General features: G+C 45.5%; 1 protein-coding gene across 5 annotated transcripts in view; it reads left to right on the top strand.

Moving 5' to 3' along the window:
- Positions 1 to 26,724, top strand: part of DNAH9 (dynein axonemal heavy chain 9) — a 145,493-nt gene that overhangs the window by 81,809 nt on the left and 36,960 nt on the right. For all 5 annotated transcript variants that reach the window (XM_065693329.1, XM_065693328.1, XM_065693330.1 and 2 more), the window contains 5 exons: positions 2,248 to 2,412; positions 4,630 to 4,770; positions 8,480 to 8,650; positions 10,237 to 10,359; positions 24,331 to 24,524. In XM_065693329.1, the coding sequence (XP_065549401.1) occupies positions 2,248 to 2,412; positions 4,630 to 4,770; positions 8,480 to 8,650; positions 10,237 to 10,359; positions 24,331 to 24,524 (794 nt within the window). The remainder of the gene's footprint in view (positions 1 to 2,247; positions 2,413 to 4,629; positions 4,771 to 8,479; positions 8,651 to 10,236; positions 10,360 to 24,330; positions 24,525 to 26,724) is intronic.

Genomic DNA, 26,724 nt, shown 5'->3' with positions numbered 1-26,724 from the left:
CTCAAGGCGTGTAATGTGCTTGAAGGATGGGAACACAAAATTAGCCAAGTTAGTTTTCTGTTTCAAGTCTTGTAAAATATTTACCTCCATGGGCAAGCTCCTGTGTGTAATGCCTCTAGAACATGCCTTTAAAGCCAGCCATTTATAGCTGAAATGCCAATAAAGGGCATGCTTCAGTGCACACTACTTGGGTTGACATTAACATGGAATGAGCGTGTGTGCAGCAAGTGGATGAAATTTCAGCCCACATATTGAAAGATGACTTATTAAGAAAACAGTTGGTTTATCTGCTTGAAACTTCTGGCAACAGAGCAAATACTGGCTCCTGTACGTGTTGTGGGGTTGGAAGAGCCACAGGGTCACATTTCTCCTTCCTGGGGCTCTTTTAGACCCTGTAGGTGGCTGGAAGTTGTAGGTATGTTTTCCAAGATCTGTCTTTGGAGCTTTAAATCACTTACGTCACTGAATCTGTCATGTGGCAGTCAGCATGGCCCAGAACTTGTGTCAATTCCACGTGCACCACATCTGCTGCTCCATGGAGCTGGCTGGTTTTTGCAGACCTGTAAACCATTCTTTTGCAATTGACTTGAATTTCTTGGTTGTGTCATAGAATCATAGACATATAAAATGGTCTGGGTTGCAAAGGACCTTGAAGCTCATCCAGTACCAATCCCTGCCACGGGCAGGGACCCCTTCCACTGGAGCAGCTTGCTCCAAGCCCCTGCGTCCAACCTGGCCTTGAGCACTGCCAGGGATGGGGCAGCCACAGCTTCTCTGGGCACCCTGTGCCAGCGCCTCAGCACCCTCACAGGGAAGAACTTGTGCCTTAGATCTAATCTGAACTTTCTCTGTTTCAGTTTGAGCCCATCACCCCTTGTCCTATCATTGCAGTCCCTGATGAAGAGTCCCTCTCCAGCATCCTTGTAGCCCCCTTCAGACACTGGAAGCTGCTCTGAGGTCTCCACGCAGCTTCTCTTTTCCAAGCCGAACGACCCCAATGTTCTCAGCCTGTCTCCATACAGGAGGTGCTCCAGCCCCTGAACATCCTCTTAGCCTCCTCCAGACTTGCTCCAACAACTCCATGTCCTTCTGATGTTGAGGACCCCAGCACTGCACACAGTGCTGCAAGTGGGGTCTCCCCAGAGTGCAGCAGAGGGGGGGAATCACCTCCTTCACTTCACCATTTGAGACATTTCAGGCTAATCAATTAAGTTGGGTGAAGGTGGGAGATACTTGAAGCCCTTATAAGACTCTGTCACTTAAATGCAGTCTGAGGATTTAAAATTGTCTCACACTAGTGTTGTACATTTCAGGGTGTTAGCGATTGGCTTCATTAATGTATAGAACAGTCACCAGGCTTATACCTTGGCAGCGTCCACGCCAGATGCACAGCTTTTCCACAGGATGTTTTCTGTGATAACATTAAAAACAGGCATTCACAGGAGGACTGTACAGTGAAATAACAGAACATACCTGAAATCCAGGAAAGATGCCATTTCCCTGGCAAGCAAACACACAGAATAGAGCAATCACATTTCACTGGAGAAAGCCTGCTGGGGAGGATCAGTTCAAAAAAGAGCTGTTTCCACCATGAGCAGCGTCATGACTGACATTGCTGCAGGCACAGTGCACCAGGAGATCACTTGCACCAGTGAGATCTGGAGGCTGGAATGCAAATGGGTCCAGCAATCAAGAGGGGTTGGGACTTTGCCCTCAGTTCTGAGCCTGAGATGCGTTGTGCTCAGCTCTGGATCCAAGTGGCCTTGCTGTTGGTTTTGCCATCGGGTTTTCAACCCTGTGGTCCTCATTGCTGCTGTGCCTGGTATCTATGTGTTGTGGCAAGTACAGAGGTTCACCAGGAGGGGTGAGAAGCATCAAGGGCTATTTAGGCTGACCTAAGCCCAATAAATAGATATTTCTAAGATGGAGATGCAGGATATGTGACTGAGATGGGGGTTGAAGGTCATTTCTTCCTGATTTACTTCCATCATTTGAATACATTTCTAGTGGAAGGGCTCAGTTCTCCCCGTGGTTTCCCTGCTGTTCGAGGTTTCTCTGACTTCATAGCTTACTGGATATGGAATGATTCCCAGAGTTCTGCCTGTGCCCAGGAGTTGCAAAGGGCAGGAGTAAGCAATATTCGACTATGACAGTTGTCAACTAGAAGCCTGCTCCTATGTGAAAGTGGCTAGTCCTTACTTTACCACATGTTTTGTGTCTAAAACTGCCTGTATGTGTTACTTGCAGTCATCTCTCACAAAGCAACAGAATGGCTTCAAAATCACCTTGAAAACACTAGAGGACAACTTGCTCTCTCGGCTGTCATCAGCATCTGGGAACTTCCTGGAAGACACAGCGTTGGTGGAGAACTTGGAGGTCACTAAGCAGACTGCTGCAGAGATTGGAGAGAAGGTACAAAGACAGCAAAAGCCTAGAGAAAAGCCTGTGTGTGGTATTATCTTAGAGGATTTCTGGATGGAACAGAGAAGAGAACATTCTTCTTTGGGTATGCAGGGCAAGAACATAGAGAATAGAAAGTGGTGTAAATTGAAATGCTCTCCATTCTGGACAGCTTCAGGCCATTTAGTTCTTGGGAGCTTTTGTATGTTAAATGGCCTATTTAAGACCAAGAGAAAATGTTAGCGCCTGATGTAAAGACAATAAACTTTACACACTGTACCAAGGCAGCTTTAGACCATTCCAGCATAAGCCTGAATACATCACACTTACTCAGTTAAGCTGGAGTTTAGTACTGAGCAGGGAGTTGTGATCTCAGGTGAATCTGCAAGAACGTGGGTGTTTCATACCCTTCCTTGGAGTGTGAGTCACTATTTGGATTAGCTGTGCAGTGTCAGCATTGCCACCTACCTCCTTCCCCTTGCTGGCTAGGTGGGCTTAGGTAAATGCACAGTGGTTTCTTCTGCCGTTGAGAGAACTTGAGAAGTGTGTTTGTGATGCCAGGATAGCCAGAGGACTCCTGCATGGCCATTCTCAACAGCTTCCCTCTGCAGTCCTCCCACCTTCACAGCCTGCATGGTGAGATGAACAACCTGGATGAGTTACCCACGAGGTGGGGCTGGGCTGGAGCTGCCTTTCCCTTCCCAGCAGGGTAGCCCCAGTGATTAAGGGACTAAGTGATCCTCCACATTAAAACCTGGAATTACTTCTGCTGGCTATTCATGGTCCATAGGATGCATTCAGCTCCTTAAGGAGGGTTTACTTGAACACCCAAAGGGGATGAAGGGAAGTTCGACCTCTCAAGCCTTGGCATTTCCCTCTGGAAGTGCTCCAATTTCTAAGCCAGTTGTGGTTGTAAAGCTGATTGCTGACAGCTCTATTGGTGAATTTGGAGTTTGTTAGAGGCCTGCTTCTCAAGTCTACCCTCACTGTGTTCTTACTCTGTCACCCAAAGAAAAATGTTCAGCCAACATTTTCCTTCCTGTGGAAGTCCTCCCTGCTCTATTGATGGAAAGCACCTGCTTCCCCACCTTGGGCTTTTATTTTACTAGATTTATTAATCATTTGGGGATGGGATATTTAAAAGTTAGTTGCCTAAGTCTAAGCTAGACTCTGGGCGTCCTTTATAGTCGGTGGAGAGACATGGGTGCAGTCAGAAGGGAAACTCATCTGATGATGAGTTCAGGTCCATGCGGATGCTTGTTTCTGCAGTAGATGTTGAAGCTGCTCTTTGGGGGACTCAGATATCGCAGTCCATCATTATCTCTGGGGATATGCCAAAAGATCCCAAGACGTGCTGGTTGTACACCACAGGTTAAAGTGCTTCATTGGGAAGGTTTGATGTGCCCCAGCCAGATGCGCTCACACCAGCTCAGGTCATGGCAGAGGAGCACCCACTGGCATGCATTTTGGGCTGTGTCATGCCCTGCTGACTTGTACAACATGTGTGAGCCCTTTCCTGCTGCATCCCCATTGCATGGGTTGCTGGATCAGCACTGGCTCAGCAGTATGTGGCTGTGTGGCTAGACACCTATGACCGTACATAGCCAGAGCCTAAAATTGTCCCCAAGAGGCTTGAGGATGTCACTTTATGCTGCTGAAGTGGAATGAAAATGAACAGGACTGAGACGATAATGAGGTGATTTATCTGGCCAAAGGGTTTTCACCATAGCCAGTATGCACGGCAGCTGTGCAGACACTGCGCCAGCAAGGTGGGGATGTGTTAAGTGCTGCTGAGGAAAGGCAGCAAAGAGCCAATATAAATTAGCAGTTCTCAGCCTTGGGGGAAGCTGCCTTGGGAGCAGCGTGGGGACTGTTCAGGCCTGGGTTATTAATGACCTGCGCAGGAGGGGGGCAATTAGCAGGAGAAACTCATTGATGAGAAAAACAATTCTGGTTAGTAAAGAGCAGGGATCCAGGGAGAAGCCTGGAGGGGGTTCAGGAAAACAGGCTTGGGCACAGGGTGGTAAATGCAGTTAAATGGAGAACATGACAGAGGAAGGGGACATGGGGAGCAGGCGGCTCAAGCCTGGCTGCACTGTGGTTCTAAGGCATGTGGGTTACCCACTGCCAGGGCTGATGTCTTTGTGGCAGATGCCAGCCCTCCCCTGGGCTGCAGGTTCAGTTCACAAAGGCGTTTCACAGTAACTTGGTTCCGTGTTTTCCTTCCAGGTTCAGGAGTCTAAGGTGACAGAAACTAAGATTAATGAGGCCAGAGAGCACTACAGGCCTGCTGCCACACGGGCCTCTCTGCTCTACTTCACCATGAACGACCTCCATGCCATCCATCCCATGTACCAGTTCTCTCTGAAGGTACTGTCTCTAAGAGCCATGGGCCACCCCACGGCTGCAGGAGGCAATGCTGCTGCTTCTTGATCTTGCTGAAGTTCACAGTCATCATCTGGGGTCTCTTGGGGATATTTGAGCTCATAACCTAAACTGTTCTGCTTCTTTGGTTTTATAGGAAAGCTTTGCATTATTTATTTCTTTATATGGCTACTTAACACATTACTCATAGAGGAAACACAGAATGGTTTGGGCTGGAAGGAATCTTCCACTAGATCACAGGCAGGGACCCCTTCCACTAGAGCAGCTTGCTCTGAGCCCTGTCCAACCTGGCCTTGAACACTGCCAGGGATGGGGCAGCCACAGCTTCCCTGGGCACCCTCTGCTAGCGCCTCAGCACCCTCACAGGGAAGAACACTTCCTCCTTTTCCATTAATCGGATGGAGCTATTCATGCCCAGCACCAGCTTGCAACACATAAGTTGTGTTGTGCTACTCTTTAGTACTCATTGGGAAAGGTTTGGTCAGAGCCTATGGCAAACGCTGAGCAGAGCATGTTTCTTGCTGCCCTCTGTGGAAGGAGCAGAGTTTCAGCAGCACCTGCAAAGACCCAGTGAGGAGTGGTCTGAATGCCAGAAGGTCCTGCTGTGTTGGGTACTGGATTTGGGTGAGAGACCCTACTCATCTCTGAACGTGCCAGTCAGCCTGATGCCAGTTGTCAGGCTGGGATCAGGTTAGATAAGGCATAATAGGCTGTTCTTCCTTTTGCTTGGATTCTTTCTCAGTAGTTGAACTCTTTGGAAAGATATAGCCTGGCTCAGCGATGCACTAAGTCTTTGTTACTGAAAACCCAGGAAGTGCCTTTGCAAAGCAGAACATTACAAGCCACTTGTTCTTTTTCTCTGTACTCAGAGCCTTGGCCTGGAAGAACAAAGCATGCAATGGATTTAAAAGATATCATATGGGAAAAGAACCAGCAAAGTGCTTTTTTCTATGTATTTTATGTATTTATGCACTGAGATTTTGCACAGCATTTGGAGTCATTTGCTCCATCACTTAGTCTTTTCTTTATACTTACATTGGTTCTGTATCTGTGATGTCATCAGGGTCACAGTGCCTGTGTGGATATAGAGCCATAGAATAGTTTAGGTTGGAAAGGACCTTAAGATCATTCAGCTCCAGCCCCTGCCACGGGCAGGGACCCCTTCCACTGGAGCAGCTTGCTCCAAGCCCCTGTGTCCAACCTGGCCTTGAGCACTGCCAGGGATGGGGCAGCCACAGCTTCTCTGGGCACCCTGTGCCAGCGCCTCAGCACCCTCACAATAAGGAATTTCTTTATATCTAACCTAAATCTCCACTGTTTCAGTTTGAACCCATTCCCCCTTGTCCTATCACTACAGTCCCTGATGAAGAGTCCCTCTCCAGCATCCTTGCAGGCCCCCTTCAGCAGGACCTGCTGCAGTAAAACTGAAAGTGCAGACAGTCCCTTGTCTTGGCAGAGTAGTCCCAATCGGTCTGGCCAGTAACAACCAAGGGTTTTTGGGTATTCATCCAAGAGTTCCAGTATTAATGTTTTCATAAATGGAAGGCTTTTTGGTTTTTTACCACAGGAGAAAGGTGTTTCGGGGGAGGGAGGGTTAAATGAGATGGCATCCTAGGCTAGAACTTCTTCCAGAGAATTTCTTACCTTGAGAAGTGACCTGGAAAAAGTAATTGAGAAGTGAATACAGTATTTGGAGCCTTGTCCACAATGAAGCTTTTCTTTTTGATATCCACAACTCATATGTTGTGATCTCCACCAGAAAAATGGACAAAATCCCTTTTGTCTGAGGGTGCCCTTTGAAAGATTCATTCCTTCCACATACATAATAGATCCAGGAGTTTCTGAGGTTTCACCTTTAATCTGTGTCTCCTGTATTTGGTTTGGTTTATGTTTTCTAGTTAACATTTGCTGTGTGTATAAATACATAGAAAATTATTGAATGACATGTTTTTAGCTAGTAAATTCTGATGACACATCATAAAGCATTGTGTAAAGATGCAGACAGGTAATTTGAAACTCCTAACCACACAGCTAGAAGCCCATTATAAATTAGAGCACACAAGATTTATGCATGACTCTGCAGCCTGGTTTAACACAACTTAAAGAAATGCTCAGCAGCAAAATGCATTCTGCCATTATTTAATAATGCAGTAGGTATCAATGTTACTTGAATTTGTTGAGGCATCATTTTTCCTTTGTAGAACCCTAAAACTAATGCTGCCAATAAAGTCATGCCTCATCCAGCTGGTGCTATTAATTTGGACTGGCCTGGTTATATCCTGTTGCTGAGTCCCAGTGTATGGAGCCTTTGCATTGCTCGTCAGGCCTTAGGCTTTGCTTTTCTTTTTGTAGTTGAATTTGATCATTTACTGATGGATTTTCTTTGGGCAGCTCGAGAAGATTTTTGTCTTTTCTTGTCTAAATCAGGAATGTTATTGTAAGAATCCTTAGTGTCTTATATAAAAGCAGCATTCTTAGCACATACACCCAACCCCAAGGGAACGTGTCTGACTGGTTAATCCCACTTCCATAAGATGAAGCCCAACCCTCCTTTCTCATCTAGTCCTTTCATAGATTCATAGAATCCCAGACTGGTTTTGTTGGAAGGGCCATTAAAGCTCATCCAGTTCCAGCACCTTGCATTGGGCAGGGACCCCTTCCACTGGAGCAGCTTGCTCCAAGCCCGTGTGTCCAACCTGGCCTTGAGCACTGCCAGGGATGGGGCAGCCACAGCTTCTCTGGGCACCCTGTGCCAGCGCCTCAGCACCCTCACAGGGAAGAGCTTCTGCCTAAGAGCTCAGCTCAGTCTCCCCTCGGGCAGGTTCAAGCCGTTCCCCTTGGCCTGTCCCTACAGGCCCTTGTCCCAAGCCCCTCTCCAGGGTTCCTGCAGCCCCTTTAGGCACTGGAGCTGCTCTCAGGTCTCCCCTTCAGGAGCCTTCTCTTCTCCAGGCTGCCCCAGCACAGCTCTCTCAGCCTGGCTCCAGAGCAGAGCTGCTCCAGCTCTCGCAGCATCTCCATGGCCTCTTCTGCACTTCCTCCAGCAGCTCCACGTCCCTCTTGTGCTGCTGCCCCAGAGCTGGATCAGGGCTGCAGAGGGGTCTCCCCAGAGCACAGCAGAGGGGCAGAATCCATGCCTTGAGCTGCTGCCCACGCTCTGGGTTCAGCTCAGCACACAGATGGGTTTGCTGAACCCAAAGAGTAAAATATTCATTGCACTTTTTGTTTTTGTATTTAAGGGAATTGTTTTTTCCCAAGTTGGAACATTTGGGAAGTGGGAAGTGTGGCTTCCTCTTACTCCTTCCTTTTGCTCAACTTTTGCAGAAGATGTGGACTGTGTAATCCCTATGAGAGAACACAGTTGGTCAGATAAATGTTTCCTGTATGTGTCCTAGTTCAGGCAGCCCATGTTTGCACTTCGTCAAACCCAGGGGAACAGTGTCATAGGGAACGTTGTCACTACCTGGCTATACTCGGAAAAGCAGCTAAAGGCAGATGCAAGGGCTGGTCTGTAGATGTGGTCCCTTGCCTTCTGGAGCTAGTGTGCCACGCTGCTGGGCAGATGGGAATGCTTTGTCTGTGGCCCCACGTGTACAGTATTTGAGTGGCTTCACTTCCTGCAACGCTTCAGGTGATGCCCAGGAGCATGCAGACTGCATCTAGAAACCCCTGGTGTCCTCTGTGTTTCCCCACCTAGGCCTTCAGACTCGTGTTTCAGAAAGCCATTGAGAGGGCACCTCTGGATGAGAGCCTGGAGGCACGCGTGCTGAACCTCATCGACAGCATTACCTTCTCTGTGTTCCAGTACACAACCCGGGGGCTGTTTGAGTGTGATAAATTGACCTACACCGCTCAAGTTACCTTCCAGGTAAGCAGCACCATTGCATGCAGTGATTTATTTCATAAGCAAAGATATTGCCATGCAAGGAAAGCTCAAACTATCACAGCCGTGGCCTTCAGCATCAGAGCAGAAAAGACACAGGCTGGGGATCTGATTTTCTTCTCTGCCTCTCTTGCTGGTAACAGTCACAGATGCTGTGTTTGATTTGCATTGTGCTGACAAAGGGTTGTTGGAGAGATTAATACCTACTTGCAGGACCTGAAAAAAAGGGCAAAGTAAGCTGGTCTTGAAGGCCAAAGAAATGCTTGCTAAATAAGTGCTGTCTTTGGCTGGTATGTTAGTATAATTTTTAGTCTACGATCTGAGCAGAGAGACCTTTGTATATCTCTATGCCGAAATCAAATTCAATCAGTTAATAGTGCTTGGCACGATGCTGCAAAGTTGTTATTTATTTTGTGCAGGGGATGACTGTGTAAATGCCCTGCCATGGAGAATGCAAATATGCAGCAAGTTTGTAGTGCTGAAACACTGTGTCTCGTTAACCTTGATCCAGTGATTGCCATGATTTTTTTCATTCTACGTAACTAGGTGTGAAATGGAAAGGAAGTGTATGTGTCCACACGTTTATAGACACGCATAAAACAATTTAACACTGTATTTTGTTAATGAATTGCCTGTGTGTAAAAAGTCAGTTCATATTTTGCAATGGCAGCCGTAATTCTGACCCAAAGGATGCCATCTTTTTCTAATATAGATCTCTAAATAAAGTGTTGAAGTAGCACACATTGTACTTGTAGCTACACTAAGCATTAAAAATAGTTAATGGGTCACTTTAAGCTGTAAGGAAAAACAGCATCTACAGTTCCAGTGTGTGGAGGCAGCTGAGTGAGGAGGCCCAGGATTCACCCATATAAACAAGCCGTTGGATCTTGAACCAAGCACCTCAGTACTTGGTGGAAGAGAAGATGCCGGCACACTTCAGATGCCATCGCCAGGAGGCAATAATGAGATAGGGTCTAGGATCTGTGACAAGGAAATAGCAAACTCACCTCTCCAGCACTGGTCTTTTTTCCACAATACAGAATTGGTATTCAGGGTTTTGGACTTTGAGATTCCAGAAGTCTGGCAGTGCACATGGAGCCGTGGCTCTAGCCAGTGCATGTGGAGCCATGTGGCTCTGGCTGGGCTCTCAGCATGCATCCAGAACTACCTTGAACATTGCTCTGGCAGTCTTATTCCATGTATTCCATGTATTTAGACTGGATATGAAGAAATATGTGTTCACTGAAGGGTTGCTTGGCCATTGGAACAGGCTGCCCAGCGCAGTGATGGTGTCACTGTCCCTGATAGGGACTTCTCAGTGTGTTATCCATGAGCCTGGATCACAGCTCTCAGCACAAAGCTTTCCCAAACTTATGTTGCCAATCTCCATACTCATTCCTGGTCTTCTTTTGGGGAGACCCAAAACACCTCTGTGGTAAGTTTCATCGCACCCTTTCAACACAGGACACTGTTTACCTTCTAGCCACATATTTGGCAGCTACATGAGTTAAATAATGAATCTGATTGAGTATATTCCTGCTCAAGGGTATCTTGTTTGTTTGGAATTACAGATACTTCTGATGAGTAAAGAAATCAATGCAGTAGAACTGGATTTCCTTCTAAGATACCCAGCACAGACCAGAGTCACAAGCCCTGTGGATTTCCTGTCTAATCACTCCTGGGGAGGAATCAAGGTATCTGCTTTCCTAAAACTATGTGAATCAACATCCCATGTCTCCTCTCTATGGGAGATACCTCCCATATCTCCTTCCAGCAGCCTTCAGGTAGGTCCTTAAAGCATTTGGTGAACAAAGTTCTGACCCTAAATGAGAAGGAGCACAAAAATGCCACAGAAATAGAGAGTTTTGTAGGTACAAGGCTGTCTCTGTGGGCTCCTCATGACTGTACCCCAATGATCTATGTGTCCCCAGGAAGGTGATTTTCTCTTCCAAGATTTAGGCTTTTCTCTCTGTAAGACAGGGATGAGAATACCATAGAATCATAGAATGGTTTGTGTTGAAGGGACCTTAAAGCTCATCCAGTTCCAGCCTCTGTGCAGACAGGCAGGAACACCTTCCACTAGAGGAGGTTGCTCCAAGCCCTGTCCAATCTCTGATTATGTGGTTATAGATTCTAAAGGACATGGAGATCCTCACTGTATTTGGGAGGAGGTGGGAGTTCAGTGTAGCACCATCTGCAGAGCTGTGCTGGGGACAGAGGAGTGGCAGCTGACAGACCTTCTGCAGAAGAATACTGTCCTGGCAATGCGAAGGTCTAACAGCGGCCACATGTTTGGAGTGAGAGGTGAGGAACTGCATCTGAAGGACATGTGAGTTATCCCGTCTTTGCTCTAATTTGCCAACCGATGTGAACTGTCCTGGATTTGGACCTGGTTCAGCAGCGTGTGATTGGTTGTCTGGAAGGGGTCAAAATGTTCTTGAAGTTAGGCATGTTCATTGAGGGGATCTGAGATTGCAGCTTTTGGGTTAATGGGGCTTCTGCTCAGTCTCTGGCACTATTTGTAGTGATCTGGTTGTAGCATGCTGCCTTTGTGTGACATCTCTCTGGCGCTGTAAAGCAGGGAGTGAAGACATCCTGCTTTCATTGGGATAGTTCTCAAATTCTCCTCTGGGGCATTGTGGTGTTCCCTCTCTCTCCCTTCTGTCATGCTACACAGAGAATGGATCTGGTTCCTGGAGGCTGGCCAGGCAAAACATCTTCATCTACACCCAAGACATCTCTGATATTCTTTTACTGTTTGAATCGTGTAAACCAGGAGCTGTGGGTTATGGTTCCACATGCTAGGCTGCGCCTCACCTGGCAAACACCGTCTTGTAATGTGTAGTTAAAGCACTGAGTTTCAGACCACAGCTCAGAAGTCAAATGAAGCTGATGTTTCTAACCCAGGTCGCCCGTAGTGATTTCAAATTGTAGCATGGAACAGTTCATACCAGGTGTGTCTGTCCTGACCAGGAGTTGTCATCTTTGACTCATTCTGTGCATGCACGTGGCCTAACTCGCATTGAAAATGTCACAGTCACATTTTCAGCCATAAAATAAGCGTGGAACTTCTCACTAAACCAGTGCTGTTCATCTTCTAAAAGGCATATTTCCATAATAATGGAGGAACTAGAAGAATTCTACACCCTTTCTTTTATCATCTGTTCAGCAGTGGCATTTTGCTGTTCAGACAGCAGCAGTTTTATTTTTGCCTCTCTTTTGAAGACACATTAAGTGTTCACTTAGGGTCAACACACATAATCAGGGAGCTCAGCCGTCAAGCCCATGAAATACATGCTTTGCAACAGCATATTTTGTCTTTGGGCTGTGCGTCTGTAGAGATTATAGATGTACATACAAATCATTGCCTGAAATCTCACACCTCTTCAACTCTGCTCTGTCCCTGTGCATGCTCAGTGGGGGGATATAGAGGGTGAATGGTGCATTCTAGTTCCTCTGGAGTCCTTCTGGGTTGGCGTTCTTCACTGCTTGGGAGTGTTCTGCACCACAAAGCTTCTTTCTACTTCAGTCCTCTAAATTTCATCTGGAAAGGGAACTTCCTTCCACCACAGGTTTCAGAGGTTTTGGGCTCTGATTCTATTTTCAGAGATTCTTTTTATGCATCTTAGAAAACACAGTGCTCCTGTAGTGCCCAAGGATGCCTTTGCTAGTCCGAACTTATAAGTGGTACATGCTCCAAGCAGACACCTAAGTCTGCAGTGAGTTTTGTTTCTGGGGTAATCCCCTCTGTGATGGCCAGTTCCATTCAACGTGGGTGAAATGACTTTTCATGTTCCTTGTGTGCTTCATCATGAGTGTTGCAGCAGCCTCACTACTGTGATGAAGTTGGTACAGTTGCCAGCTTAGGGTCATCAACACCAGAAGGAAAACAACTCCCAGTCATCCATTCTTCATGCTTTATTCTTGCATCTATTTGACATATCCAGGAGAATAGACAAAAGCATAAGGGGTTTTTAGGATGTGGATTCTGTATTATCAGCTACTGAGCACTTCAGATTTGTCTTCTGTGATGATTGTAGCATTGATTTGGCTATAAATAATACGGCTGGTGTCAATGTTATTAGTGTTTATGTTCTATTAATGTGTGTTTATTTATTAGCCTTTGAGTTTCTGGCAACTCCAGTTACTTGAGGCATGGTTTTAGTATAATCACATTTTGTCACAGACTGCTATAATTAGGTTAATTAGTCATGGCTTCTACACAGCTTATTAGCAGGCTAAAATCCCCTTTTCTTTCATCGGAAAGATTAAGCGCTATAATAAATTGTTTTTCCAACAAGGCTTGAGCAAAATACATTTCAGATTCATAGTTCAAACTCAAAGTGGAATTCAGCATTTTCCGTCATTCTTCACAGAAACATGGAAAATGCTCCTCCACAAAGTGCTCCTCTTTGCCAGGGCTTTCAGGCCCAGGTAGCAGTGCCAAAAGAAATCAATATTGGCATTTGTGGCCCGTTCTGTGCCTCCCATTTTGGGCACATTAACTTCAAAGGAAGCCTCATTAAATGTTGAGGACTCTGGGCATGCAAGGAGCCTTGGGTGACTTGGCTTAGTGTTTACTGTTGTTTGATTTATAATACATAAAGGCTAACAGTCCTCTGCAGTTGTTCTGCTCATGATGCGGGATCTGTCTGTGGGACACACGTGCATGATTTAGGCTTCCAGCTTCTTTTCAGTTCAGTAAGAAGTTTTACAAAGCTTTTCACTATAACCAGTGAAGCTCAGTATTTACCACTGGATGAAGAAACCCACGTGCCTGCCCAGAAGGGCACAGTCTGTAGGGAAGGGTAATATTCTTATTAGATCTGCTGATAGACTTGGGAAAGATAGGTAAAGTTTCAGGCTTTTTAGGTGCTTCTCTAAGGCTGAAATGGGAATTGAATTCGATCTAAGTACAGGTCAAGGAAAACTGCTCTGAGCTTAACTTGATTCTATTCATCAGGCAGCTTATATGGGGGAAATAGTAGTACCTGCGGAGGCTCTGGAGCAAGGGGAGGTGGGAGCAAAGGACACAGTCATTATCCTCAGTGCAGATACGGCCTCTGGGTTATTGAAGGGTTAGTTATGAGCAGGAAGGGGAGAAAATAGTATCATTTAATGAAATTTGTGCCTTTGCTGAGTCCCTGACTTTGGCGTTCAATAGAGTTGGTCATTTCAGTTCTAAGGCCTGTCTTTTGCAGGTACTTAATAGTGACCTCTTGAGAAGTCCAAAGTATTTTTTACTCTTAATGAGGCTTTCTGTCTTTTTTCTATTTCCTTTAGTACACCCTGTTGTACTTTCCTTACCCTCTGTGTTCCCTGGACTTAGCTGAGAGATCTCATTTCTCGTTGTACTTCTGGAAAAGGTCTTTGTGTATGTGCAAGATTGACTTGGCTGTTGATTACCTTACCAGTAAATGTATGGACACACCTTAGATCCCAAATGTACAATGATGCTACTGCTTGAACTGCACAGGATATCAGGACACAGCCATGTCCAGTGACCATTTTGATATTGTTGCATGATTGAACTTAACATAGAATCAGGGTGGAGATTGTCCTCTGTAGAGTTTTTCCCCCATTTTTTGCTTCTTTCCTTCTCTAAAAGTTCTCCAGCATCATAAGATGAGGGTGTTGATACCTGTATTCAGTATTCGCTGAATTGGGGCACTGTGGTCCCTTCAACCATGTGTGAAACCCATTCTGCAGGTTGAGCTGTTCTTCAGTTATCCACAGGGCTAGGACAGACAGCTCATATTACGGTTCTGCTCTGATCATGGATATAGAAATGGCATCGTGGGTTTTTTTGTGGCTGTTGCAGACTGTGTCTAGACTAACAAGTAAAATGGTTCAGCAGTTGTTTTCTGGCCCTGTCAGCATCTAAATCCATACAGTGAAAGTGGCCTCATGTCCCAAACCAGGTTGCTTGCTGTAGGCAGTCCCTGGAGTTTCCTTGGCTATGTCCAGGCATTTTCTGAGGGCAGGTGAGTTCTCCAAAGTCAAATGTGAGACGGCGAGATGCTAGCAAACTGTGTGGCTCACAGTGAGCTCATGTCTGGACCTCTTCTTTAGCCACAGATTCAGGAGCACATCAGCAGGCAAGAAGAAAGTGAGTGTCTTCTCCTCACTGTATAGGTATGCTGGGATATGAGATGGGCAGATAGGCACTCCTCCGTCTCGTAGTGTGAGACAGCCTTACTCTGTAACAGCTTCATAGATGAGCCTCACACAAGGCATAGTTACGCATCTTCTGTTCAGTGCCAGTGCTCCTTAGGGGTTCAACGGAGCAGTTTGTATTTGCCTAGGAAAGGTCATATGGACATACCCGCAGTCAAGCTGAGCTCTTCTTGAGCTTTACCACTACTACTAAAGCTGGTGCTCATGCCCTTCTCACCTCCATTTTCAAGGTTGCCTTGGCTAAAACCATCCCTTTTTAGATGAGGCTTGTTCTCAGGCCACTGAGAGGTTGGGTGAATGGATTTCTCTGTGACCCCAGGGATCTGTGCTGTAAAATTCTCTCATGCTCCAGCTCCTTCCATACCCTTCCTGGGGACCTGTGCCCATGTTTTCCCTCTGGCTTTGTGCCTCCTGCAAAACTGTGCTCCCTGGTTAACTCTGTGTGCATCTGGCTCTCTGCAGCAGCGTGTTCCTGCGGGCTGGATGCAGGCAGCTCTGGATCTCCTTTGCACAGATACTCATTTCCCAAGTCTGATTTTCTTTGTGATATATTCTGCAGTGCCTCTTCTTTGCTGAATGCAGATGTGTCCCGTAGGATAAGTGAAGCTAGTTAATATACAGCAAGAATACACCTGGCCAACTTGGATTACTGCTTCATCCCAATCATTTCTCTCAGCTTTTTCTGAAGAGGAAGGATTTTCATTATGTAGATATGAAAACGCCGCTAAAAGGGCATTGTTTAATAAATGTGATGTTGAATAATGAGCTCTAAATACTGAATTCAGCTTTCGAGGAGGAGAACAGCACTAGACAAAGTAGTATATTAACTCCATATTTATAATTCTGCAGCATGCAGATGATCAGATTGCGTGAGTGCCTCAGGAGATAAAATACCGAATCACAGTTTGCATTTCAGAGAACTGGGGCTGTTTGTGACAGAAGAGCAGCAATGTCGCTCCCAGCTCTCACTTCTTGTACTTTCTAGGCACTGAGATTCTTCATTCTTGTCAAAGATTCATTGTGACACAATCTGCTGTACTCTTTGTGCATAAGCAAAGTCCTTTGGTCAGGCCGGTCTGATAGGAAGGGCTTGCACAGCTTCCCATGTACAGTCCGAATTCTTATTATGCCAGAAAGTCATAGGCTTAATTAAATCTTTTCCGTTAGCTCAGTTCCTCAGATGTGCAGCCATTCAGTGCAACTTTGATAGAAAACATTGATTATGACCCTTCAATGTGCATTTATCTGCTCTCATCTAGAAGTTTCCTAAGGCCATTCATCTGTCCTCACTAGCAGTCAGATCTTGGAGAAATACTCCCAATGTCTCACAGAATTACTTCTTAAGAACGTTTTACCTTTTATTTTTCCTTTCCCTTTATAACCTGCTGGCCAACTGTCTGATGCTTATCTGAAATAGAGCAGAGATTTTGATCACATCAAAGATTTAAAGACATACTTTGTTGGTTTGATTGCTGAGTGGAAAATGGGTTTTTCTAGAGGCCTCTACAGCAGTGTTGTCCTTCACTCAATGCACCCATGACACAAAGCCTACAGTCAGCTGGTCATTTTGAATGTTAAAATTCTTTCACCTTCTAAATAGAAGGAAAGGGAAGTAATTGCTTCATCAGAGATATCTTTTAGATATCAGATGTGTCTTTTTTGGACATTGTAAAGCTTTTGAAGTCTTATTGCTTTGCTTAAAAAAATAGAATACCAGGTGCAGTGCACTCCTGAAAAGATGCCAGTGGACTGTGGAGCCAGGAGGGACAGCAGAGAGGTCTGATGGCCAAGCTCTGCTGCCAGCTAAGGGCACACAAGCAGTCATCCTGGTTTGGACATGGTATACTGTGCCTAGATGTATAAGATGCTTTTGGAAAGGCAATGAAGAGAAACGGCTCCTCTTTATTAGTTCCTCCTTTTAAGCCCAGATCTGCCATAAGGGAATTGTTGGAGCTCCTTATTTCTGTAATGTGGCGGAGCTCATGAACATTTCCTTTGCATGGCAGTGCTGGTTCATGTGAGCATCTCTGAAGACTGCGGATTAAGTGCTCAGCTATATTTTGACTGGGAACAATCTCTGGAACCCTAATGGTAACACCAAGGCTCTACCTGTGTTGAGGCACATGAGATGGCCTTTTGTGGAGGGGCTTCTGGTCTCTGTATCATCCCCACGTCACAGTGCATGAGTCGACCAAAGTATCACCAGTACCTGAATGGGAGCATTCTTGTGCAGTGAATATAGTCTGACAGAGCAAGGGGACATGCTTTTCACTTCACTCAGAGTCGGCCACATGTCTGCTGCAGTCTGATTTGGTCTTTGACTTGCATTTTAAAGAAGGTCCAGACCTTCTGGAGACAGGATAGCTCAGAGCAGTGGGAAGTGAAGCTGAGCTCTTCCAGTCCATGAGACATATTTTCTCTCTAAGTTTTGCTGTGCAGTGGCCCATGGTAATGGCCCATCTGTGATGTGTAACAGCCAAACCCAGGGAACCTCTCAGAAACACACAAGTACCACCCCTCAGCTGCCACCAGGGGCCCACGGCCGGCTGCTGGGTCTCTCTGTGTCCCTGATTTGCTGGAAAGCATCAAAGAGAAAGACAAAGAGTGAGGCTTTAGAGAGCAACCTGACTTCCCAAGGCCCATTCTCAAAACCTCTTGAACAACCGTTGCAGAACGTGCAGGAAAAATGTCAGCATGACCCCAGCTGTGAAGGAGTTGAGCGCTGGAGCCCTTGCCTTCTGATTTATGATACAGGTTTCACTAGGAATTTTCCAAGGAAAGGTATCAAGATCCTATCCGTCACTCCTCAGACCACTCCTGTCATCCAAGCACAAGATGTCTGTGTTTTCTGATGCTCTAGGAAGGATGCTACAGATAAACAGAAGGATGTTTTTGTATAGTGACATGTCATGGCACTACATACTTTTTAACCCTGGTATAATTTAGACGTGGGGAGAAAGCAAGGATGAGTTTGAATGAAGACAGGGGCACACAGTGCAGTGAGCTTGTCAGTCAGCTTCTAGGAAAGAAATAAGGAGGATTAAAATAACCTTTTTTTGTGTTGAGGGGTGATTGAAGTTTGACAAAACCATCGTATCTTTAATTGTACCTTCAGTGGAGGTTTTTCTTATGAGTTGGATAATTCAAGTAGTGTAGCTAAACAGAAAACAGCACCTTCAGTGAATGAATAATACAACCCAAAGCCTAGTATGGGAAAAATGGCAAATAATCCATCATTTTCTACATTAATCCTTGTAATTAACAGCGGTATTCAAATGGAGTAATTCATCTGCCTATACGTCTCCTTCCTGAATGATCCAATCTATCAGTTCAAGCCAGATGCAAGTTTGGCTTTACCATTCTTCCAGGAGCTGTTTTCCTCTTACTGTGGGATGCTGGTTTTTTTAACAGCACTTGGGCCACCTGCAGAAAATGAAGGAAGGAAACAGTGAATATTTGCAGAAACCTATCCGAGCAGAATTCACAGTGCACATGGACAACGTCTGACCTTCAGAAGGTGCTTTGAGAACACACGAGGTTGCTCTCAAGCGTCAGGCATTCATCAGCTCTGCTTTAACCCTGTTGCAGAAGTTCCCATAGGAACTGCTTCAAACTCTACAAGCCCGTGTTCAGACAGAGAGCTGCGAAGCCAACCTGTGGTGGTTTCCCAAACCTCCCTGAGAAGCCGTGTGCCTCAGGTGCGCATCACCTTGTCAGGAGGAGACAGCCCCAGGGTCCCTTGCGGAACTGCTGAGCACTGCGAGCTGCTTCTTTGTGGAGCCTGCTCTGCTTAGAATCCATGTAACATCCTTCAGAAAGCCCCATCTCCCTAATTTTGCAAATGAAATTGTGACTAATCATTCGGATTTAATAATCTCTCAGATGATTACAACTGTGAGAGTATGAGCTATCATTTCTTTCCAGTGTTGTCAAGTTGTGTGATTTTTATAGAGAGACATCTGATGTTCAGTGTGTTCTTTATAGACCTCATTTTTATAAGTAGAGGATTTGGGTTTTTTTACCTAAAAGAAAGCTACATAAGGAGCTAAGACTGAAAGTGTGAACCGGGAATAGCCTGAGGAGTCAGAGAGCAAGGACAGCTTGAAAAGAAAATCACATTTCTTTTATCATGAGTTCATGATGTCTTTTGAAGAACCAGTCCTTGGCTGCTGGGGAGCTGGGTGTTAGAAGCTCACTCTGGCAGCACTGGTTTGACTTGCACTGTATTATTTTCAACACTAGTTATGTCAGTGCAGAGCATGGTAATGAGCTGCTGGGCTGACTTCCCTTGCCCCAGAGCTGTTTTCGAGTCAGGTGGCTCTGGGGCAGGGTATTTTAAATGATGGCAACAGCTTAAAATACAAAATAGTATTTTATTTTAAAGAATGTTTTCCTTTGGAGCCAAGGGGAAGAAAACATGAAGAGAATACGTTGTATTTTTCTGTAGATTTTATGAAGCAATGCCTAAACTTCAGGCCAGTTTGGACCGGATGGTGTCCTTAGAATAACTGCCTTTAGTGATAACAGCCAGTGTTTTCTCTAATATATTCACAAAAGCTTGTCATAGTGTATCTGGGGATGGAGTGTGGCATCTCCTCATAGTGTCCATCTCCCTGTTCCCTGAGACACTGCGAAGATCCCCTTTCCCCTTGTTGGCTCCAAAGGGCCGTGTGTCAAGGACACCCTATGAGCACACCAGCACTTGCAATGGCAACCAGGATTTCTTTCTCAAAGCCAATGGCTGATGCACGTTGTGTTTCCTACAGCTGTGGGGGAGAAAGAGAACGCTTTGCCGTGTGTGAATGTGTGAAATTCACAGATCTGCTGACATACCAGCTCCAGTTAAAAGCTGGTTCTGACATAGATGAGAAACTGTCAGAGAAAACCAAAGTGCTAAAGCGATCTGTCTGTGATTCAGTGAATGAAAAATCATTTTATCTGAGGAAACAATGATCCTTGCCTTGACATGGTGCGAAGAGACCTGTTTTGCTGGCAAAGTCTCGTTCTGAGATAGAAACTCACGGCTCCACTGTTTCCAACAATCAGAGCTGATTAGAACGTGGGTTGCAAAGACAGGAACTCGAGTCCTCGAGCCCTTTTGATCACGCTTTATTTTGATCAATGTTTTTTGTCTTTCTCAATTTCCATGACAACTCTCACTGACAAATGCATTCTTCACTCTGTTGGCAAAAATAGCCACGCAGCACAGGTTGATGTGTTGTACCCATCTGCCGAGGCAATGTACCATACCTGCTTTCCCTCCTGCTGCTTGGAAACACTGGTAGATATTGTTGGTCTAAGTTTCTTGGAAGATTTCACAGCCGAGGTATTGAAAAGCGATTAATATTCACAGGAAGATTACTGATTGAGATAGCTTTCACTGCACGGGCTTTTAAATAGCAGCATCTCTTATTAATACCATCACTCCTAATACACGCAATTAAAATTGTTGACTAATGAAAATTTTTGTGTTAATTTATGTAACACAGACTTTATCCTTGCAATTAGAGCTTGCTTGATGCTGCAGCGTGTTGTTCAGGGAGAGGGAGCCTATCATCTCTGATTATGTCTGTCATTTAGAAAGAAGAAAGCAATTTTTCACATTCTCCCTTGTTAACATCAACCAAGAGACTTCTTGAAGCAACAGCAGCCAAAGTTCTGAAGTGGTATTTTAAGTAAGTCACTTCCAAAGCTGACAGTGTTTAAGATGTTCTATATAAGCACTTGCACTGAGGAATCCACTGAATTCAACCTTTGCCACCGTATTGTGTTCAGCAATGAGAGGTGCATCAAGTATATTTACTGCTGCAAGGGCAAGGTTTTGGCAGATCAGGATGCATGATTTTGTTCCTGTGAATTTCAGTTCCTCAAGTTCTGTGTCCCACAGAAAGCAGGGTATGACACTGAATTTGGAGCAAGTTCTTCTGTCGCTGACGTTTCTCCATGTTAGTGCTGATCCATACATGGAAACACTCGTTGAATCGCTGCTTGGCTCATGCTCTCCTTCATGGCAGTCTCAGGGTCCCTGGGAGTTTGGCATGGAGAGGGTCGGTACCAAATTGAGTCAGTCCATACTGTAGCTCTCAAGTGATACTGCAAGCGCTCTGCTCTTATCTGTGCCTTCTGTGGAGTTGTCGATGGAATGATGATTTCGAGTGAGGCTTGACCTGGTGCAGAAGCTTTATAGTAATATCTTCAAGTACTTTTCTCCCTGTAGCTCTAATTCTGGTCCTAGAGCACATGGCCTGTGGGGAAAGGTGAAGGGATTTCTCCAGCTATGAGGTGACAGAGCCACACTCTCCGTGTTATTGACAGCGAATGTCATAAGGATCAGCTGTGATAAACTGAATGTAGGGAGGTTCAGCATATACATATACGTATACGTATACGTATACGTATACATAAACCCCTAAAATCTTCCTTACCAGAGGGATAGTTCAGCTCTACAACAGGCACGCAGAGAGGCTTAGAATGAAGCACTCCCATTTCAGCATTTCAGTAGACAAAGCCATGGCTGACCTGTTCCAGTGCTGGCTGTAGTCCCAGTCCGAGCATGAGGTTGGACTAGACACCTCCAGAGGTTTCTTCCAAGCATCGCTTCTGTGATGCTGTGAGGGTATATTTAACAAATGTCCCGGGTCAATGGCACCTACTGGGAACAGCTTGACAAACTGTTTCTCTCTGTCATCTACAGGCATTCCCACTGCTAAAAACATGAACTCATTTATTCTAAAAAGCCCCTTTTTCTGACACCTTCTTTCCCTTTGTTCACTCTCTGCATTGAAGTTCAGTCCATCAGAAAGAACAAAGTTTTCCACTTCTTGTGTTCTCACTGGGAAGCCTTTCCAGTGGGAAAGTGTGGCTCTCCTGCGGTTTTTAGGGCAGAGTGGCCTTCAGTGTCTTCTGCCTCATTTGCAACAGCACCATATCCAAGGCAGTCCCTCAGCACTACTGTCAGGGCTCTTGCATGACTCTCAGAGCCCTGTGGCAAGTGCGTATTCTCCAGTTGATCTGACTGTGGTGTCACAGCAGCATTTCGCAGGGTGCTCCCTCAGTTGCTCTCCACAGTGAAGCTGTCCGGGATGTGAGCTGGAACATCGATGCTGCAGAACACCACTTCCCATCAAGAAGCTTCTGCTTTGCTCTGAGTGTGCTCTTTTGTTTTTATACAAAACAGCTCATTTACTCTCTTTTATACTTCACTTGTCTTTTCCACTTCATGTTCAACTGCTGACAGCTTCAGATTATGCAAAATGCTCTGAAGATGTTGGTTTCAGTGAGAATTTTGCTCGACATCCAGCAGAACTTTGCAAGCTGTGCCATACGCTTTGCACTGCTTGTAAGGGAGATGATTTGGATTCTTTACTTCTCTGCATAACATGTATGGTCACAGCGTTCTACCTATAAAATATAGCTGCATTTTCTTTGTCATTATAGTTTATTTACTGCCTTGCTGAGTTGTTCTTTGGGGCATTCTTCAGCTACCTGTTTCTGCCACAGACTTGTAGCACCAAGAAGTTAATCTCCATGTACACTTAGCAAGTATATATCATAGAATCATAGAATAGTTAGGGTTGGAAAGAACCTTAAGAGCATCCAGTTCCAGCCCCCTGCCATAGGCAGGGACGCCTCACACTAAACCAGGTCACCCAAGGCTCTGTCCAACCCAGCCTTGAATGCTGCCAGGGATGGAGCATTCACAACTTCCCTGGACAACCCATTCCAGTGCCTCACCACCCTCACAGTAAAGAATTTCTTCCTTATATCCAATCTAAACTTCCCCTGTTTAAGTTTTAACCCGTTACCCCTTGTCTTTGTCACTACAGTCCCTGATGAAGAGTCCCTCCCCAGCATCCCTATAGGCCCCCTTCAGGTACTGGAAGCTGCTCTGAGGTCTCCACGCAGCCTTCTCTTCTCCAGGCTGAGCAGCCCAACTTTCTTAGCTTATCTTTATACGGGAGGTGCTCCAGCCCCTGATCATCCTCGTGACCTCCTCTGGACTTGTTCCAACAGTTCCATGTCCTTTTTATGCGGAGGACACTGGAACTCTGATTTGATTTTGGCAGTGGTGCAGGGTCATATTTGTGCTTGTCCAAGAAAAGATCCCACCCATTTACAGTTGGCACTATTTGTGGAGATTTGTGGCTCCATGGTCTGCATGGTGAATGCTCAGTGCTGTGGTTTCACAACACGTGCACCAGGCTATGCAGGTACGGAGGAATACACCCAGGGGAACAGGGAGAGAAGAATAACTGCATGTGAAGAAAGATGAAGATAATACTCCAACTATCCCTTAAAAACCCAGTTTTGGTGAGCGTGGTCAGAGTCTCTGTTGAGCTTTGGATCCTGAGCACCCTGGATACCAAAGCACATTTTTCCACCAGTTGTGATTTCTGCTGCACAGTTCTCTGTGTCTGTTGAAGCACTACAAGGACTGTTTGCAGGCATGCAGCAACAGGAATGCCAGTGATGTCTTTTCCTGTCACACTTGGGCTCAACTTTCCCAGCTCCCATCCAAATCAGGCATTTCTGGATAACTGACAGTAGCAAATGCTTGTCACCTGTGATCATCCAGTTCTGGTTTCAAAACAGGAGAGCAGATTTCTCTTTGGGTTATAGACAGGTTATTTGGCATTGTGAATGATGCCAAACTCTTTCATCCTTCTCTGGACTGTCAATTCCAAACTCCCCTGTCCCAGTGGCTGCACTGCAGTAGCACCAGTAGCTTCACAGGCTGGGCATGGGTGTTAAGGGCATTAGGAAACGCTGTGTTAGGTGCAGCACGATTTTAGAGCTGGTGTTCTGTGGGCAGCCTTGAGACACTTGCCAGTTCAGACCTTCCACAAGTATGCAACTGTTCTCATTCCTACTTTCCTGTGGCCTGTGTTGATTCCTGTTGATTCCTATTCACAATGTGTGACAACAGAGTTGGGAAAGAGAATGGACAAAGTCTGATCCTGGTGGGTTTCTGACTGTGCTTTCCAGGCTCCAGCTATGACCCTTCTGATGCAGCAAAACAGGAGCAGTCATTGGGGCTGTTCAGCCTGGAGAAGAGAAGCTGCATGGAGACCTCAGAGCAGCTTCCAGTGTCTGAAGGGGGCTACAAGGATGCTGGAGGGGGACTCTTCATCAGGGACTGCAGTGACAGGACAAGGGGTGATGGGTTCAGACTAGAACAGGGGAAGTTCAGGTTAGATCTAAGGCAGAAGCTCTTCCCTGTGAGGGTGCTGAGGCGCTGGCACAGGGTGCCCAGAGAAGCTGTGGCTGCCCTATCCCTGGCAGTGTTTAAGGCCAGGTTGGACACAGGGGCTTGGAGCAAGCTGCTCCAGTGGAAGGGGTCCCTGCCTGTGGCAGGGGTTGGAACTGGATTGTGGGTTCTTAAGGTCCCTTTAACCCAAACCATTCTTTGATTCTGTGATTAATGTCAGAAAAACAGTTCAGAAGCACATAGGATTGTTCTTCTGAAAACCATCCTTGTTTTTCTCCAGGCTCTCTCATCCATGGAGGAATTCAGAAACCTGGATCGGGATATTGAGGGGTCTGCAAAACGGTGGAAGAAATTTGTTGAATCTGAGTGTCCTGAAAAGGAGAAGTTCCCTCAGGAATGGAAGAACAAGTCAGCCCTGCAGCGCCTGTGTATCATGAGAGCCATCCGGCCCGATCGCATGACCTACGCTGTCAGGTACAGGCACTTCCCAACTGTCTTGGGAACGTTCTTGCTTAGGAAGCAACTTTTGGTGGGTGTTTTTGAGGGATCAGGAGTAATTCAGAAATATGTTTAGATTTAGTCATTATAGAATGTGAGTTCTGCAGAGTGGTTTCCTATAAGGGAGTCTGCTCAATGAGTCCTCTCTGAACTCTGCAAGACAGTCAACACATTCCCTTTAGCTGGAGTTTCTTGCTTAGGGAGATCTAACCCCAATATCACCAACTGCAGTGGAGTAGTAAAACTGGTATTGGGTGAGGAGCAGACATGCCAGGTCAGAAATGAGCATCATCATACACACCTGCTAGAATCATCAGTATGACTCCTAGAGTTCATTAAGTTCTATTTTAGTTACTAAATCCTTTGTGGCTCTTCTTTAGGCATAGGAATCAAATGTAGAAGTAAAGGAAAGCCTTAGAGAGGTTTTCTCTTTTTGCCTTTTTCTTTTTCCCCATGTAAAATGCAAAATTTATGTGCTGCTACTTCTGAAAGTTGTAGTTGTGAATTATGGAGTGAAGGGAACCAGGCGAGGCTAAGCTCTATGGAGGTGCGCAAAAGCAATATGCTTGTTCCAGGAGAAGCTAAAGGTCTTTCACCCCATTAGGACTTGGTTTTAACTTCTCTTTCCTAATAGTCTGTGGTTTGACATTTTTGCAATGTCTCTCCTGCTATTGCCTCTCAAATAGTTTATATTGCTCCAGCATCTGGCATGTGCGTGTCTATGGGTACATGTAGCAGAATGTATTACCCAGTGTATGAACTAGATTTCTGGTTTTGCTCTAATATTCACAGAGAAATGCAGACAAGACTGAATGCCATCTCCCTTTGGTCAATGTTGTTATGTTTTATTAAATGAAATACTATAATTCATGACAGTCATAAAATTCTAAACCATCTTTGAAGTTCTTACTCTTTTAGGGTTAGATGCTCCGTGTGTTGTGTCAGCTGAAAATACTGCTTTTCCGGTTGTTGTTTGGTTTAAGTAAAATAAGCTCTTGTCTTTCTGAACTTTTAAGTGCATAATTCATTGAAGCAAGTTAAACTAATTTCTTTCAATCAAAATGGTACTCACACAGCTCAATAATAACTAGAACGTAAAGTTTCAGCACCTTTCACATTCCCCTTTTGTGAGAAGATAATGGAATCCAGGTTCAAAAGCTTGGCTGGATATACAGTAACAGTTCACAGTGCCTTCCCTTGTCATATGTGCCAGCTCCATGAAGATGGGTCTAGGAAGCTCTTTGGTATCTAAAATGATCCACACCTATACAGGATTTGTGCATTTTGCTGGGCTGGAAGTTAGTTTTTTCAGCCAGTCTTCATAACAGATCCCTGTGGATTAATTGCACAGGCTGTTTTATTCCCTAGGCCTGAGGAGAAACCATTCTTACCCTGACTCCTTAGATCCTAGGTGGGGGCAGTGCTCTATTATCCATCATAGAATCATAGAATAGAATCATAGGTTAGGGTTGGAAAGGACCTCAAGATCATCCAGTTCCAACCCCCCTGCCACGGGCAGGGACACCTCACACTAAACCATGGCACCCAAGGCTCTGTCCAACCTGGGCATTGAACACTGCCAGGGATGGAGCAAGGCCAGGTCAATCACCAAGAACCATAATTTCCTCACTAGGGTAAATACCCATTTCATCCTTCAGTCTTATAGAAGAACATCAGCAAGGATCTTCTTGCAACACCTTGTGCTCCTGATGCTTCCTAATCCATGATGAGGTCAGATCAGTCCATCATCTACTAGCAAGGTATAACTTGGTCAAGGTGAAGTCATACCAAACAACAAGGAAGCTTTTCCTTTTGCAATCCCACAGGCATTTCTATTCCAGTTGCCTTTCACTAGTCCTTGACGGAGACTCACAGCTCTCCTAGGATTTGACTGCAATAAGCTGTATCATCTACCAGGTGAAAAATGTTTTTCTTCCCCGTGATACAGAGGTTTCCAAAAGGCCCAAATCATGCATCTGCACTAGAAGAGTAACTCATTCTCGGGCTTTGAATACAACATCCCTAGCTTTGGATCAATACTCATTGCATCATCTTATTCTAAAGCAGTGATTTTGGAAGCTTACCCTGGGGAAATTGAGCCTGGACGTTCTCCATGTGCTGTATTCTGTTCAGCAGCTGCTGTGGAGCTGAGCTTTTCCCTCTTCACTCAGTTGTA

The sequence above is a fragment of the Lathamus discolor genome, chromosome 13 (genome assembly GCF_037157495.1).
Source record: "Lathamus discolor isolate bLatDis1 chromosome 13, bLatDis1.hap1, whole genome shotgun sequence".
In the NCBI taxonomy this organism is placed as follows: Eukaryota; Metazoa; Chordata; class Aves; order Psittaciformes; family Psittacidae; genus Lathamus; species Lathamus discolor.
This window is presented reverse-complemented; position numbering and strand designations above follow the sequence as displayed.